Source organism: Mustela putorius, unplaced genomic scaffold (assembly GCF_011764305.1).
Source record: "Mustela putorius furo isolate JIRA1106 unplaced genomic scaffold, ASM1176430v1.1 tig00003858_pilon_pilon_pilon, whole genome shotgun sequence".
Lineage (NCBI taxonomy): Eukaryota > Metazoa > Chordata > Mammalia > Carnivora > Mustelidae > Mustela > Mustela putorius.
In genome coordinates, this window is record NW_025422010.1 from 6,345,843 (window position 1) to 6,362,072 (window position 16,230).

General features: G+C 34.0%; 1 protein-coding gene across 4 annotated transcripts in view; it reads left to right on the forward strand.

The window, feature by feature from the left end:
- Positions 1-16,230, forward strand: part of CEP76 (centrosomal protein 76) — a 34,027-nt gene that overhangs the window by 15,659 nt on the left and 2,138 nt on the right. For 3 of the 4 annotated variants that reach the window (XM_045065353.1, XM_004742676.3, XM_004742678.3), the window contains exons 9-12: positions 1,209-1,375; positions 2,691-3,024; positions 4,938-5,155; positions 5,731-6,566. In XM_045065353.1, the coding sequence (XP_044921288.1) occupies positions 1,209-1,375; positions 2,691-3,024; positions 4,938-5,155; positions 5,731-5,869 (858 nt within the window). In that variant the 3' untranslated portion in view covers positions 5,870-6,566. Of the gene's footprint in view, positions 1-1,208; positions 1,376-2,690; positions 3,025-4,937; positions 5,156-5,730; positions 6,567-16,230 lie in introns of those variants that run through there. The other variant, XM_004742677.3, reaches the window with a different exon arrangement.

Genomic DNA, 16,230 nt, shown 5'->3' on the forward strand with positions numbered 1-16,230 from the left:
CTGTTTTTGTAACTTTCATAATATTTTTAAGTTGTGCAAGTAATATAATATTGTCAAAGGAAATTTACAAAATAGAAGGGAAAATGATACGTAACCTCCCATAATTACAGCCATTGTTGACATTTAGTTCTTTCAGTCATTTTTCCTAGTATGTGTTACCTAAAAATGATCACATACAGATACTTCAACTGCTTGTTTTAAGTCTGAGTATTTTCCCATGTATTTGCGTTTTTCTTTTTCTTTTTTTTTTAATTTTTATTTTTTTAAATTATTTTTTAAAGATTTTATTTATTTATTTGATAGAGAAAGCACAAGCACGGGAAGCAGCAGGCATAGGGAGAGGGAGAAGCAGGCTCTGCAAAGTAGGAAGTTGGATGCAGGACTCCATCCCAGGGAGTCCTCTGGGATCATGAACTGAGCCAAAGGCAGAGGCTTAACCATCTGAGCCACCCAGGTGCCCCTGTATTTGCATTTCTTGATACATTATTTGTCATCTTGATATTTGCATTTCTTGATATATCGTTTGTCATCTTATCTGTTCATGTCCGTTAGCTCTTTAGCTATTCATATTTAAAATCTTGCTACTTTTCTTTCTGTTATATATAGGTTTTTTTATAAACTTTTGAATCTGAATGTCCCCTTTTAAAGTATATATGTTATGACTATCAGATTTGTGAGCACTGACTTTGTAAAATAATTAGGTTCTTCTAAAGTTAGCGTATTCTTACCCCTGTCCCCAGTTGTTTAAGCTTAACACTAGACTAATGATTAAAAGTGAAAAAATTAGGGGCACCTGGATGGCTCAGTCAGTTAAGCACCTGTCTTTAAGCTCAGGTCATGATCTTAGGGTCCTGGGATTAAGCCCCAAGTTAGGCTTCCTGCTGGGCAGGGAGTCGGCTTCTCCTTCTCCGTCTTTGCTCTCTCTTTCTCTCTCTCTTTCTAAAGTAAATAAATAAAATCTTTTAAAGAAAGAAAGGAAAAAAACTAGGGGTGCCTAGCTGGCTCAGTCAGTGAAGCATGTAACTCTCCGTCTCAGGGTTGTGAGTTTGAGTCCCATGTTGGGTTTAGAGATTACGTAAAAATTTAAAAAATAAAAAAACTTTAAAAAATGAAAAAATTAATACTTTTTTAAATTATAATTTTGTATATTTGGATATTTAGTGAAGAAACTCTGAAGGAATAAATATTTAATTGATTTCATTTTCTAGGGTGACTGTGAAGATCATGCTAACCTTCTGTGCAGCCTTCTTCTTGGATATGGATTAGAAGCCTTTGTCTGTGTTGGGACTAAGGCAAAAGGAGTACCTCATGCGTGGGTGATGACCTGTGGAACTGATGGAACTATCACTTTTTGGGAGAGTTTAACAGGACACAGGTTTGTCAACTCTGTTACGAGGATATTAAAATGAAGATGTATGGGCGCGTGGGTGGCTCAGTGGGTTAAGTCTCTGCCTTCAGCTCAGGTCATGATCTAAGGGTCCTGGGATCCAGTCCCGCATCGGGCTCTCAGCTTGGCAGGGAGCCTGCTTCCTCCTCTCTCTCTGCCCGCCTCTCTGCCTACTTGTGATCTCTCTCCGTCAAATAAGTAAATTAAAAAATCTTAAAAAAAATGAAGATGTAAATATTTTAAATTATAGGTTCTTTGTTTATATTGATGGTATTCAAAGGCATATACTGATAATTTTCATTATTAGAGCCTTTTTGATAACTATGTAAAAGATTACTTCAATTAAAATAGCTATTAAATTTGAAGAAAATTTTTATATCTAAAATATTCTTCCAACATAATATTGGTAAAAAATAAATGATTTATTTTTAATTTCGTGTAATTGGCATATGCTTTTTCTAATGTTTTTCCCCAAACCTAAAAATCAGTCAGGTTGTAAGTCATGATTTCTTTTGAAAATTTGATGTCACGAACCCCACATTGGTAAATTCACTATATACTTTTCTTAGTTCTTTTGACTGCCATCAGTTTGGAAGGAGTTCAGTACTCCTCCCTCTTTCCTGGGACCATCTCTTTCTTTAGCTTCTTGATAGCACTTTCAATTTTAATTATTCCTGTCTGGCTTGTCTCATTTCTCCTTCATCTTGTCTATAAATGTTGGAGTTACTAAAGGCACAGCCCTGGGCCATCTTCTTAGTTTTCTGAAATTTTCCCGGGTTGCTATTCATTTTAGTTAGTTGTACCTATTAATGTATAGCTAAATTATTTTAATTGTGTTATCTGAGATGAACAGTTTTTATCTTTTTTTTTTTTTAAGATTTTTTTTTTTTTTTTTTGACAGAGAGATAGAGCAGTAACACAAGCAGGGGGAGTGGGAGAGGGAGAAGCAGGCATCCCACTGAGCACGGAGCCCAATATGGGGCTCGATTCCAGAACCCTGGGATCATGACCTGAGCTGAAGGCAGATGCCCAACGACTGTGCCACCCAGGCACCGTAAACGGTTTTTATCTTAATGGTTATACTTAGAATATATTTTCATGTTGAATAAAGTTGATTTTTATATCATAATATGTGCCATACAATTACTAAAGGGTAATCAAATTGTAGAAATATAAGAAGAAAAAGCAAGAATTGAACTCTAACCCCGGAAATAGTTATAGCCTTAAATATCTTTTTCAATTAGGTGTTGCCTTTTTAATTTTTAAGTTTTTATTATAGAAAGTTATGATTTACTTTTTTTAGGTACATCCACAAACCTGCCAATCCTGATGAATCTCCAGTTGCTGAACAGCCCAAACCGTTGTATCCATATCGAACAATTGGTTGTGTTTTCAATCATCAGATGTTCCTGGGAAATTGTCAGCCCTCTGACTCAGTAGAAATCTGTGTATTTGATTTGAATGATGAATCCAAATGGAAACCCATGAGTGAAGAAGCAATCAAATCTGTGTGTGCTCCAGGAGCTACAACATCCCTTCCTCCCTTTCCCCCTCTATGTGCGTCCACAATTGATGCTTCAGTAACAAGTAATGAAATAGAAATGCAGCTAAGGCTGCTAGTGTCAGAACACAGGAAGGTAATTAACACTGAAATTTGTAGTTTTGTGCTTTATTTTTCATCTGTTTATATATTTAACAATTTGGGGAGGGGACAGGTGGGATAGTGCCGTCATTGTTCTAGCCCTGAAGAAAGCAAATTTAGTTCCTGCCCTTAAGAAGCTTGTAGTTTTGAAAGTCATGAGAGTTAGGTTCTAAGACTCAAAAATTTCTAAATTCACTAATACTTTTAGAATTCATTACTTCCTTCTAGAAATGAAGAATGTTAAACTAGTTCAGACTTTTGCTAAATACCACTAATTTGGATTTTTTAGTGAAGTACTTATTGATACTATTCTCTTTGAAAATATTGGGTTATATTTTTTCATATTCATTTTTTTCCAGGTTGGTTTTGTTTATTTCTTCCTATCACACTTATTTAGCTGGATGTAAAAGTATATCCTCATTTTAGCTTTAATTTGCATTTCCCTGATTACTAATGAGATCAAACCTCTTATTTCTTAGCCCTTCAGATTTCTTTTGTACATTAAAGAAGACATTAAAAATATATTAAAAATATTAGTAAATAAAAAAAATATTAGTATATTATAAGAATTTTTTTCATCAAAAGAAGCCAGTCAGGGAGTGAAAACAGCACAGTTGGAGTGGGAAAAGTTCTTTGTAACACATGTAACTGTCAAAGGACTAGAATCCCCATCCCCAAAGACTTATTTCTAATTCACCTTTTTGGATTCCCTGATAGACTCCCCATCTTCGGTGAATCCTGTTTTCTGTGTTCCTTGAGGCCATCAAAGGCAAACTGATTTACCAAATATGTTTTGTGGGTCCCCAATTACTATTAGTTTTGGCTTCTAAAATCTGCTGTACTCACTTGCCAACTCACCAAAGCATCTAAAAGTATATTTTGGAAAATATTTAATCTGGCGTTTGTAGTTTGATCTTAGAAATAGGTTGTTCAAGGACCTAGTTCACTATATTGCTGGGAATGAAAGCCCCTTATTAATGCCCCTTTCCCTCCATCACTTACACTGCCTTTTAATTTTCTTAGATCTTGTTTACAAACAAGACCAGTATTTTATTACATTATAAGAACTTATACAGAAGAAAACTGAGCTAGATACTAGTGTTGATCACTAAGGTAATTGTGCCTGTAAACCAGCAAGTGAGATTTACTTTTTGCCACAGTAAAAAGATAGATGATATAGACCTTTGAGGTTACTTGGAACCAGTTAAAACCTTGAACACAAAATGAGGATATGGTAGAGATCTGTTATGATCAAAATATTTTGAATTTTGACAATTTTTTTATGTTTGTTTTTAAAATATCATGTATCTAGATATCTGTAGTTCATTTGGTGTTATAGGTGAAATCATAATTGCCTTTAACGTTCCACAGAAACATGTTTTTAGCTCCCTGAAGGCCTATAGCATGTCTTTTTCACCTTTTTATCTCTACAGTATGAAAGTTAGTGTGTTTTTTTTAAATAAATACTTAAGTTTAATTATACATGCAGTTCATTTGTTGACTTTTCTACTACTGTTGAATTTGTGTTGGAGCAATCAAATTAGGCAGATTGAATCTTACTAAACTCTTTAAAGCTAAATAAAATACAATTTCAGATTTCAGTGGCATTGTGTTTTCCATAGTACTACTCTTCCATATAATCTTTTCTAGTGGATATTAAGGAAGTATAGGTTTTGGAGCCTTTAGTAACATCGTTGTATTGAAAGCTTTTTGTTTTTTTCTCTAAGAAGTAAAACCAGATACTTATAGTTCCTTTATTTGCCTGTGTCCTTACATTTATTAATAGAAAGTTTAAAAAGTTATGATGTTTTAAAAATCTCTTGGCCTATATTAAAATAGTCAATGCTTATAATTGGTTTTTAAAATATTAGTTTATTTCACCTTTTCTTTTTATCTTGATTGCTGTAGGATCTTGGTCTCACTACTGTTTGGGAAGATCAGCTTTCCTATCTCTTATCACCAGCTTTGGCTTCTTATGAATTTGAGCGTACAACAAGTATATCTGCAGGCAATGAAGAATTTCAAGATGCCATAAGGAGGGCTGTCCCTGATGGTCACACTTTTAAAGGGTTCCCAATACATTTTGTATATAGAAATGCAAGGCGTGCATTTGCTACATGTCTTCGGTAAGGTAGAATTCACGAGTTCATAAGTGTTATTATTGGCTTGGGAATTTAAAGATATTTATTTATTTGAGAGAGAGCATGAGGTGGGGGCATAGTGGGGACAAGCAGACTCTGTGCTGAGCATGGAGTCCAATGTGGGGCTGAATCTCACGACCCTGAGATCATGACCTTAGCCGAAACCAGGAATAAGATGTGCAACCTCTTGAGCCACCCAGATGCCCCTATTAAGCTAGCGATTTTAGCATTCTGTTGGGCTGGTTATTTGGGAATGATTTTAGAATCACATGGTGAACTTTTGTAATGATTTATTATTTTCCTTGCCACAGATTGTGATTCATTAAATTTGAAATGTAGCTCTAGAGAGTTGGGATAATTTTCCCACTGATTTTGGTGCAGTCTCAGTTAAGGATTTCTGATCTTGTCCAGGGTAATTTTTTTAATTTGTAGACTGAGGAAATATTCTATAATTTGAATAGGTCAACCCAAATCAGAGGGCTATTGGTAGCAGAGACAGGATTTTTAAAAGATGTTTTAAATATTGACTTACTTAGAAGTTCACTTTCTTTCTTATATAGGTCTCCTTTCTGTGAAGAGATTATCTGTTGCCGTGGAGACCAGGTGCGACTGGCAGTCCGTGTCCGAGTGTTTACTTACCCTGAATCTGCATGTGCTGTTTGGATCATGTTTGCTTGTAAATATCGCTCGGTATTATAGGACTAACATTTCTATAAGAATATACCTGTGTTTTATTGGAATTTTACACATTGTACATTACTAGCTGTTTAGATGTTGTTATTTTAAGAATCATATACTGGCTTGGATGTCATGTTTCACTTTTGTATATACCTGACTGATAATGTTTGAAAAAAATCATGTGTGTATTTAAAAATTAAGGATAAAAAACTTGTGTAAATCTGAGTGGAATTTAGTATAAATTAAGTGTATACTTTATTTTAATAAATGCTACTTTGTTTACAGGTATTCAGTAGTTTAAATATGAATATAAAATTTACTCCATTTTCTTTACATTAACAGGTAATCAGAGATATTTATTTGTCCAAGGGTTTGAGCCATAGTAAAATCAATATCATTATTTTTCATAGATTAATGGGATTATTTTATATAATTAGAAATTAACCTCACAACAGATTTATTTATTAAATAAGTGAAAATACATTTTGATGAATTATCACTTCTGTGGTTTACCCATGGCCATGGGATATTTGTGACTTTCCAGGGATTTATGGGAAGACTTCGATGCAAGAGTAGGAAAACAAATAGCAGAAAAGCATAAATATTAATAACAAAACAAACCTCACATAAAAGTACATAAATAATTTATAAATATGTTAGTTTGATCCATTATAAAATGAGTATTATTTTTATTTTTAAAATGTTTAAATCTTTATTTATTTGAAAGAGAGCACACATAAACAGGGGAATGGCAGAGGGAGAGGGGGAAGCAGGCAACCCGCTGAGCAGGGAGCCTGATGCAGGGCTATATTCCAGGACCCTGGGATCATGACCTGAGCTGAAGACAGAAACTTAACTGACTGAGCCACCGAGGTGCCTCAAAAATGAGTATTTTAGAAAAAATTAATCATACCCTTTTGTTGTGACACTGATAAACTGGTTTCTGTGATTATTATTGGCAGTCTGTTACTGATTTTCTGTAGTCATTACTATCCTCTTCATGGATTTCATCTTATAAAACCACATTTGTTTTTCTTTCTTCCTTTTTGTTTTCCATTGTGCTAAAACCATCAGTGTATATGTGACTACTCTATATTGGAGAATCATTATGTGAAGCCATTGAAAAATGAGCATGTGTGAGGGACTCCATGCTGATATTTGCTTTAAAATTGAGCAAGTTTTAAAAGTTGGTTTTAAAAGTGAGCAATAGTGACCATTAAAAAAACTGTAGCAGTTTTTTAAGGAGCTGCATGACAGTTGATTTAACTGTCCACTCAGCATCTCTGCACAGATCTTGATTCAGTTGGTTCATCCATTGGTCTTAAGAAAGCAACTGTGGGGGCACCTGGGTGGCTCAGTGGGTTAAAGCCTCTGCCTTCTGCTCAGGTCATGATCCCAGGGTCCTGGGATCGAGCCCCACATCGGGCTCTCTGCTCAGCAGGGAGCCTGCTTCTCCCTCTCTGCCTGCCTCTCTGCCTACTTGTAATCTGTGTCTGTCAAATAAATAAATAAAAATCTTAAAAAAAAAAAAAAAAAAGGAAGCAACTGTGTGGGTGCCTGGGTGACTCAGTTGGTTAAGTGTCCCACTCTTGATCTCAGCTCAGGTCTTAATCTCAGGGTTGTGAGTTCAGCCCACACTGGGGTCCACACTGGGCGTGGAACCTACTTAAAACCAAAAAAAGAAAACAGGATACCAGTTGGCTGTACAGGTTACTCCTTTCATCACTTCATTGCAAATAAAATGATTTAATGTTTTTTTAAAAAAGTAAAACCTAGAGATACCCTAAAATTTACCTTTTGCTTATTTTTATATATGATAAATATCTATGATTTAACTTGTTTAAAAAAATCTGAAAATATCCTTCCTAATTTTCACTGAAGATAGTAATCAGATGTTTCTTGTGAGAATGACCTGACTTTAGAGAATTAGCAAAATAAGAACCAAGACTTTTCCCTCTGTTACCGGAATTACTCATAAAGCTATCAATAGGGAAAATTGCTTGTAATGTTCAACTTTTAGAATTAACTATTTATGGGGCACATATTAAAAGGCAGACTATGTTAAGATCAAGGTTATCTTATCACTGAGGCTGGGTAATATCTTCCTGACTTGTTGTACCAGAGTTACACATGTATTTATAATGCGTCTTTGGTATGAGTTCTAAAATAAATTTCCTTTTTTGCACTTTAATAGAGTCTGACGTGAATAATTTCCTATAAAGGTGGTTTATTCCAAAAGATTCTTTCAGTGCATTTATCACTAGAATTCTCTACCAGAAATTTTTCTTTTTAAAAATTAAATTTACCTTGTCTATTTGTCATAAAAGTTGTTTTTGTATTAAAAATGTAAAATTTTTTAATATAATGTCTTTAATGTGTTCTTTTTGATAATATGTACACTAATACAGTCCTCTATACATATATATGTGTGTATAATATATAGGTATATTTATTTAGTAGAAGAATATCAGAAACCTAGAAATTTTATTACTCAAGCATGAGCCTGTTGAATAAAGTATTAAATTTAGTTCAAACTAAGTGAACACTCCAGATACCTTTACATTATTTTTCTATTATTGAGGTATACATTTTTTTTTTATTATCTGCAAAAATACATCTATAACTTGGCCGTTCTGGAAAGTACACATATTTGAAACCCACTTTTCTACTTCTTAACAAAGATAAGATTTGAACCAAATGAAAAGTAGGCTTTATATCTGAAAAGACTTATTGCTGTTAAAGTAGTATTCTGTGCCATGTAACTGACCATCAGAAGGCATTGTTATAAATCATTGATTGCTTAAACTATCCCATTCATACTTTTGATTTCATGCTGTACTAAATAACATATTTTAGGTTAGACTACAGTTGGCAATTTTTGCAGGGTTTTTTTTTTTTGACTCTTAGATAACAGTTTTGTCCTTTCTACTTAAGATAAGTACAGGAATTAGATGATCTGATTTTTAACATGCCCTTAACTTTTAAACCAATGAAAAGGCAGCATTGGTTTCTAGCTGTTGGTAGTTCAGAAATAATTTAAGATTAGCCAAAGCGTATATAAAATATTAAAAACAAAATAGCTAAACATACAATAGAAGCCATCTAATTTTGAAAACCTAAATTGTTTATAGCATATGCTATATTTAAAGCACAAGTTGAGTTATAATCATTAATGCATGTAAATGGATATTAAATGTTTAATTTTTCTTCTGAGATGTGGTTGGCATATCATTGCAATTCCATTTGATTTGTATTTGGTTTGTGAGTTAACTACATGATACCAGTGTTGAAGTAGACATGGATATTAAGTAGAGAAGTGTATTAGCTGGTCATTATTTCACATATACTCTCTATTTTTTAAAGATTTGTTTGTTTTAGAGAGCGAGCAAGCGGTGGGGCGAAGGGAAAGGGAGACAGAATCCTCAAGCAGACTGGCTTCTGAACACAGAGCCTAATGTGGAGTTTGATCTTGGGACTCTGAGTTCATGACCTGAACTGAAATGAATGACTGAGCCACCCAGGCACCCCAGTTCACATACATTCTTATGAAAGATTCCTTCTCTGAGTCTACTGAATTTAGACTGGAACTAATACTCCAAAACAGTTGTTCACTAGTGTTTTTGATGGTAACTGATTTTGTTTTGTTTTGTTTTTGTAGTTTTTCTGTAATTATTAGTGGCAGTCTCTTTTAACTGCCAATAGAGTTTTAACTGTCTTAAAACTAGAGTTTTAACTGTCTTTATGCATTTTAATATGTCATAGCTTGAAATTATGGGATTTGGGGCTTGAAAGTCTTAGGTCTTCTGGTCCACGTAATTTATATAGTAATAAAAATCCAGAGCCAAGAAGTTCCCTGTCTAAAGATACATATCTCTAATAGCAGACCTGTTCTAGCATCAAATTCTGACTTTGAGTTTACTTCTTTTTGTCTGCACAATGTAAGTTTTTCTCTCATGGCATTATTAGGTATGACCAAGTTACAATCCAATATAGTATGGAAAATTTTCATTTTACTTATTCTACCCAAGACACAGGGATATGGAAGGCACCTTTTATGGTATTCATCACATAACCTGTCAAAAATTACAGTAATATTTGGGACATTAAGTCCCTGACATGAGGCCGGAATTACCTTTAGGGAGGATGGCCTAGAGAAGCTGAGGCCCTTAAGGGGCAATGAGCTGCTTGAGATTCATTGTGGTGTAGAATTCAACTATTTGTATACTCAAAATGAGATTCAGTAAACTGAGGTAGAGGGGTAGTGCCTACTAACATGCATCTAGAAAATATTTCAGTCATACTGTCTGTATTTTGAGAGAATTCATTCTGAAATCCATTTACAAGTTGATTATACCTGGCCAGTTGATACTGAATTTTTACAAAACTGTTTCCTTGTACATAATGTACAGTAAGGGAATAGGAGGAATGGTAGTATAAAACTGGAAGATGATTGTCAGAAGTTAGAAATCTATTTGATTTGAAACACAAGCAAACATTTTATCACCAATTCAGCTTTATTGACATAATTTGCCTACCATACAATTAACCATTTCTTTTCTTCCAAGTTTTAATTTAGATTCAAGTTAGTTAACATAATGTAGTATTGGTTTTAGTAATAGAATTTAATGATTCATCACATATTTAATAACTGTTTTAAAGTGTACAGTTAAGTGGTTTATATTATATTTAGAGATACAACCATCTTCAATCAGTATTAGAACATTTCATCACCTCCAAAAGAAACCCTTTACCCTTTAGCTATTACTTTCCCATCTCCCTATTCTCTACCCTCCGTTCTCCCTAGCCCTAAGCAACCACTAATCTACTTTCTATGTAGATTTCCCTATTCTGGATTTTCATATGAATGGAATCACATATGGTCTTCTGTGACAGGTTTCTTTCACTTAGCATAATGTCTTAGATTTATCCAGGTTCTTGCATGTATCATGTCATTCCTTTTTATGGGTAAATAATACTCCATTACATGGATATGTTATTTATTTACCCTTTTTACAGTAGACATTTTGGTTGTGTTCACTTTTTTACTATTATAAATAATGCTGCTATATTTTTTATGTGGTTTTATGTGGGCATGTGTCTTCATTTCTCTGGATGTATATCTAGAAGAGGAATTGCTAGGTCATATGATAACCAACATTTTAGTGAAATGCCAAATAGATTTCCAAAGCAGGTGCACTACTTTCTAATCCCATTAGCAGTGGATGAGTTTTCTAATTTCTCCACTATCGTGCCAACACCTTGTTATTATCTGACCTTCTGATTCTAGTCATCCCGTTGGGTATGAAGTGGTATCTCTTTGTGGTTTTTATTTGCATTTCCCTAATGGCTCATGACATTGAGCATTCTTTCATGTGCTTATTGGCCATTTGTATATCTTCCTTGAAGAAATGTCTATTTGGATCTATCACCATTTTTAATTTGGGTTGTCTTTTTATTATGAGTTTTAAGAGTCCTTTATATATTTTAAATACAAGTCTTCAGACATATGATTTGTAGATATTTTTTCCTATTCTGTGGATTGTTTTCATTTTCATGATTGTATCCTTGAAGTACTAAAGTTGGTTCCTATTTTAGCTTTTTTGATGCTATTATAAATGGAATTGTTTTACATAGTTTCATTTTTGGATTGTTTGTTGCAAGTGTATAGAGATATAATTGATTTTTGTATGTTGATCTTGTATCATGCAACCTTGCTGACCTCATTTAATAGTTCTAATAGTTTTTTTAGTGGATTCCTTAAGATTTTCTTTAGGCACAATCATGACACCTGCAAATAGAAGTACTTTTACTTCTTCATTTCCTATCTAGATATCTCCCATTCATTCATTCATTCATTCATTTATTCATCATTCATTTATCTGTCTAATTGCCCTGGCTAATACCTCCAGGACAAGGTTGAAGGGAAATGGTAAGAGCAAATATCCTTGTCTTGTTCATGCTGTTGGAGAGAAATCATTCTTTTCACCATTAAGTCTGATGTTAACTAGTTTTCTCATAGATGCCCTTTATTAGGTTGAGGAAGTTCCCATCTAGCTACTAGTTGTTTTTATTTTTATCATGAAAGGGTGCTGGATTTTTGTCAAATGCTCTCTTTGCATCTATTGAGATAAAATGATTTTTTGATATAATGTATTACGTAAATTGATTTTCAAGTGTTAAACCAATCTTGAATTTCTGGGATAAATTGTATTGGTGGTGTGTAATTCTTTTTATAGGCTGCTGTATTCAGTTTGTAGTATTTTGCTGAGGATTTTTCTGTCTGTATTCATAAGAGATACTGGTTTGTAGTTTACTTTTCTTGTGATGTCTTTGATTTGGTATCAGGGTAATGCTGGTCTCAAAATGAATTGGAAAGTGCTCCTTGCTGCTGTTTTTTTGGGAGTTGGTGGAAAGTTGATTTTTTTTTTTTTTCTAAGACAGGGAAGAAGGGAGAGAGAGTGAGTTCACATGAGTTGGGGGTGGGCAGGGAGTGAGAGAGATAAAGCATCTTAAGCATGTTCCACACCCAGTATGGAGTCCAGTGCAGGGCTTGATTTCACAACCCTGAGATCATTACCTGAGCCAAAATCAAGAGTTGGATACTTAACCAATGGAGCCACACATGTGCCCCAAGTTGATTCAGTTTTCACTTTGGTAAAATTCAGAGACCATCTTTTGGGCTTGGGCTTTACTTTATAGGTAGTTTTTAAATTACTAGCTCAGTTTTTTCACTTATTATAAGTCTATCCAGATTGTCTATTTCTTCCAGAGGCAGTATTGATATTTTGTGTCTTTCTAGGAATTTATCTATTTCATCTAAGTTATCTAATTTTGCTGTACAGTTGTTCATAGTATTTCTTCATAAAGTCAGTAGTAGTAACTCCTCTTTCATTTCTGATTCTAGTAATGGGAGACCTCTCTCTCTCTCTCTCTCTCTCTCTCTTTTTTCCCCCCAATTTGTTGATCTTTCCAAAGAACTAGGGTTTGTTTCATTGATTTTTCTTTGTTGTTTTTCTATTCCTTTTTCATTCATTTCTACCCTGTTCTTTATTATTTCTGTCCTTCTTGCTTTAGGTTTAGTTGTACTTCTTTTTCTAGTATCTTAAGGTGGAAGGTTAACTTACGGATTTTGGATCTTTCTTCTTCCTTAACATAGTCATTTGCAGCTATAAATTTTCCTCTAAGCACTCCTTTGGATGCATCCCATAGATTTCGGTATGTTTTTTTTCTTCCATCACATAGTATTTTCTGATGCCCTTTTGATTTCTTCTTTGACCCATTAGCTATTTAGGAGTGTGTTAATTTCCATGTGTTTGTGAATTACCCAATTTTTCCCCCTGCTATTGATTTATTTATTGGTGTTTATTTTAGGAATTAACATAGTTTGTCCTGGAGAATGTTCACATGTGCACTTCAGAGAAAAGTATATTCTATTGTTGGGTGGAATGTTCTGTAGTGTATGTGGGGTCTAATGGTTTATAGGGTTCAAATATTTTATCAATCCATTAATGGTTCTATTCTAATTGTTCAATTTTTAATGAAAGTAGAGTAGTAAAGTCCTCCAACTATTGCTGTTGAATTATTTCTCCCTTCCTATCAGTTTTTTTTTTTTCATGTATTTTGGTGCTCTGTTATATGTTTGTAATTGTTATATGTATATATTCTTTTATCATAAAAAATCCTCTTTATGTCTAATAATATTCTTGTTGTAATGTCTGCTTTTTTTGATGTTAATATAGTTTTCTTGGCCTGGGTGGCTGTGTGGGTGACGGTGGGAGGCTTGTTTTGGTGGGCGGCTTGCGCCCACTAAAAAAAAAAAAAAAAAAAAAAAAAAATATATATATATATATATATATATATATATATATATATAGTTTTCTTGTGGTTGCCATCTGCATGATTATATCTTCTTCCATTATTTAACTTTTAATGAATTCTTATCTTTCAACACAAAGAGTATCTCTTGTGGATGGTGTAAAGTCAAATCGTTTTTTCCCCCCTCAGTCTGAGAGTTTCTGCCTTTTGTCTGTGTTATTATATCCATTCACATTTTATGTTCTTATTTATATATCTGGGTTTATGTTTACCATTTAACTTTTTGTTTTGTGTTTCATACTTTTTCCTCTATTTCTCCTTTACTGCTTTCATTTGCATTAAGTAAATATTTTCTAATTTTAATTTCTAATTTAAATGTAAATGTCTTTAATAATTTGTCACTATTTTTAAGTTTATTTATTTTTTGATGGTTGCTCTCGGGTTTCTCATATACATCTTAACAAAAATCAGGGCACCTGGGTGGCTCAGTTGGTTAAGCCTCTCCCTTCGGCTTAGGTCATGATCCCAGAGTCCTGGGATTGAATCCCACATCGGGCTCCTAGCTCTGCAGGGTGTCCACTTTTCCCTCTGACTTTCTCCCCCTTCATGCTCTCTCTCTAACTCACTCTCTCTCTCTCTCAAATCAATAAATAAAATCTTAAAAAACTTAAAAGAATCAGCTTGAGATTTATACTAGCTTGATTCCAGTGATATGGAATTTTAATTTTTTAAGCTAAAGTTATAAATAATGTTTCAAACGAAACTTGATTACTTTTTGTCTGACAGTACATCACGAAAACTAATGTTTTTAGATTAGTTCAAAAATGTTAAATTGGAATCTTCAGTTTTTAACATACCTGATTGTAAAAATCAGCTAATAACTTGTAATACAAGTACAGGTTGTTTTAAATATCATAGAGAAAGTTAACTCAAAAGTTACCTCTTTGTAAAACTCTATGACAATATTGGGTTCTTTTTCAAAGACATTTTCAAAATAAGCTTAAGCCTTTTTGAAATATGTCTTTATGTGATGTTTTTCTTCTAAAATACATGTAATAGAGATTCTAATCATTTGGTACTCAATCACTGAAAAATGCTACTTTTTGTGTTGTGAACTGCATAGGTAAAAGTTAATATTGTTGTAATTCTACCTTACTTACTAACCGGCATGCAGCAGGCTGCTATCTTAGTTATTTCAGGTGCTTTGAAAAAATTTTAAATATTAATGCATTAATTTACTTCATAATAAGACAAATTTAAGGTGTTAACACTATGCTATTGGACTTAAAAAAAAACTGTATCATCACTCTCTTGCATAATGGCAAGTTTTCGTGAGTATAAACATAACTGGATGAGAATTTCAAATATCTCTAGATATGCTCATAGGAATGTTATATAAATGAATGTCTTCTATTTTATGTGTTTGATCAAGTAAACATCATAAACAGTTGGCCTAACTTATCTTTTTTAAAAAATATTTATTTACTTGACAGAGATAACAAGTAGGCAGAGAGGCAGACAGAGACAGAGGGAGGGGGACGCAGGCTCCACGCTGAGTGGGGAGCCTGATGTAGGGCTCAATCCCAGGACCCTGGGATCATGACCTGAGCCGAAGGCAGAGGCTTTAACCCACTGAGCCATCCAGGTGCCCCTGGCCTAACTTATCTTGATGGTTGCTTTAGTCCTCTGCTTTAGCTGAGGAAAGTTGGCCCAATATTTAAAATCTTACAAAATCAATAAAATTAAAAAATTGCTTCTGCTACAGAGAAAAATAATGAACGTTATATAATTCAGTTAAAACTGAAAATGTCAATGACATTAGGACAATATCGTAGTTGAGGGAAGATAATTACCAAATTTGTAAGGGAATGATTTTTTTAAAAGATTTTTTATTAAGGGTGCCTGGGTGGCTCAGTCGGTTGAGCGTCTGCCTTTGGCTAGGGTCATGATCTCAGGATCCTGGAATTGAGCCCCATGTCAGGCTCTCTGCTCAACAGGGAGTCTGCTTCTCCCTCTCCCTCTCTGCCTGCCATTTCCCAACCCCTGCTTTCTCTGTCTGTCAAATAAATAAAATCTTTAAAAGATTTTATTTATTTATTTGAGATAGAAAGAGAGAGAGAAGAGCACAAGCAGGGAGAATAGCAGAGGGAGAAGGGAGAAGCAAGCTCCCCGCTGAGCAGAGAGCCCGATTCAGGACTGGGATCCCCTGGGAGCAGACGCTTAACCGACTGAGCCACCCAGGTGCCTAGTGAATAATTTTATACCGTTAAAAGAGCTGCTTAGGAGGTGTGTTTAAAATGTCATAGCTTTAGGTTGAGATCTAGGAGTTACATCTTTGTGAATTTTAATGTCAATGATTTTTTTCTAACATCTCTTGGCAATGATTATGAGGTAGAAAATAGGAGCAAGGATTATGCTCGCTGTTCCCAAGAGAAATGAACATGCATAGAAAATAAGAGAAAGAAAGATATTGTACTCCATTAATGACTATCAAGAAAAGATCAAAAGGACACAGGAATTCCGGTTAAAAAAATATTTCAAGGGAAAAACCTGAGGGCAAAGCACTA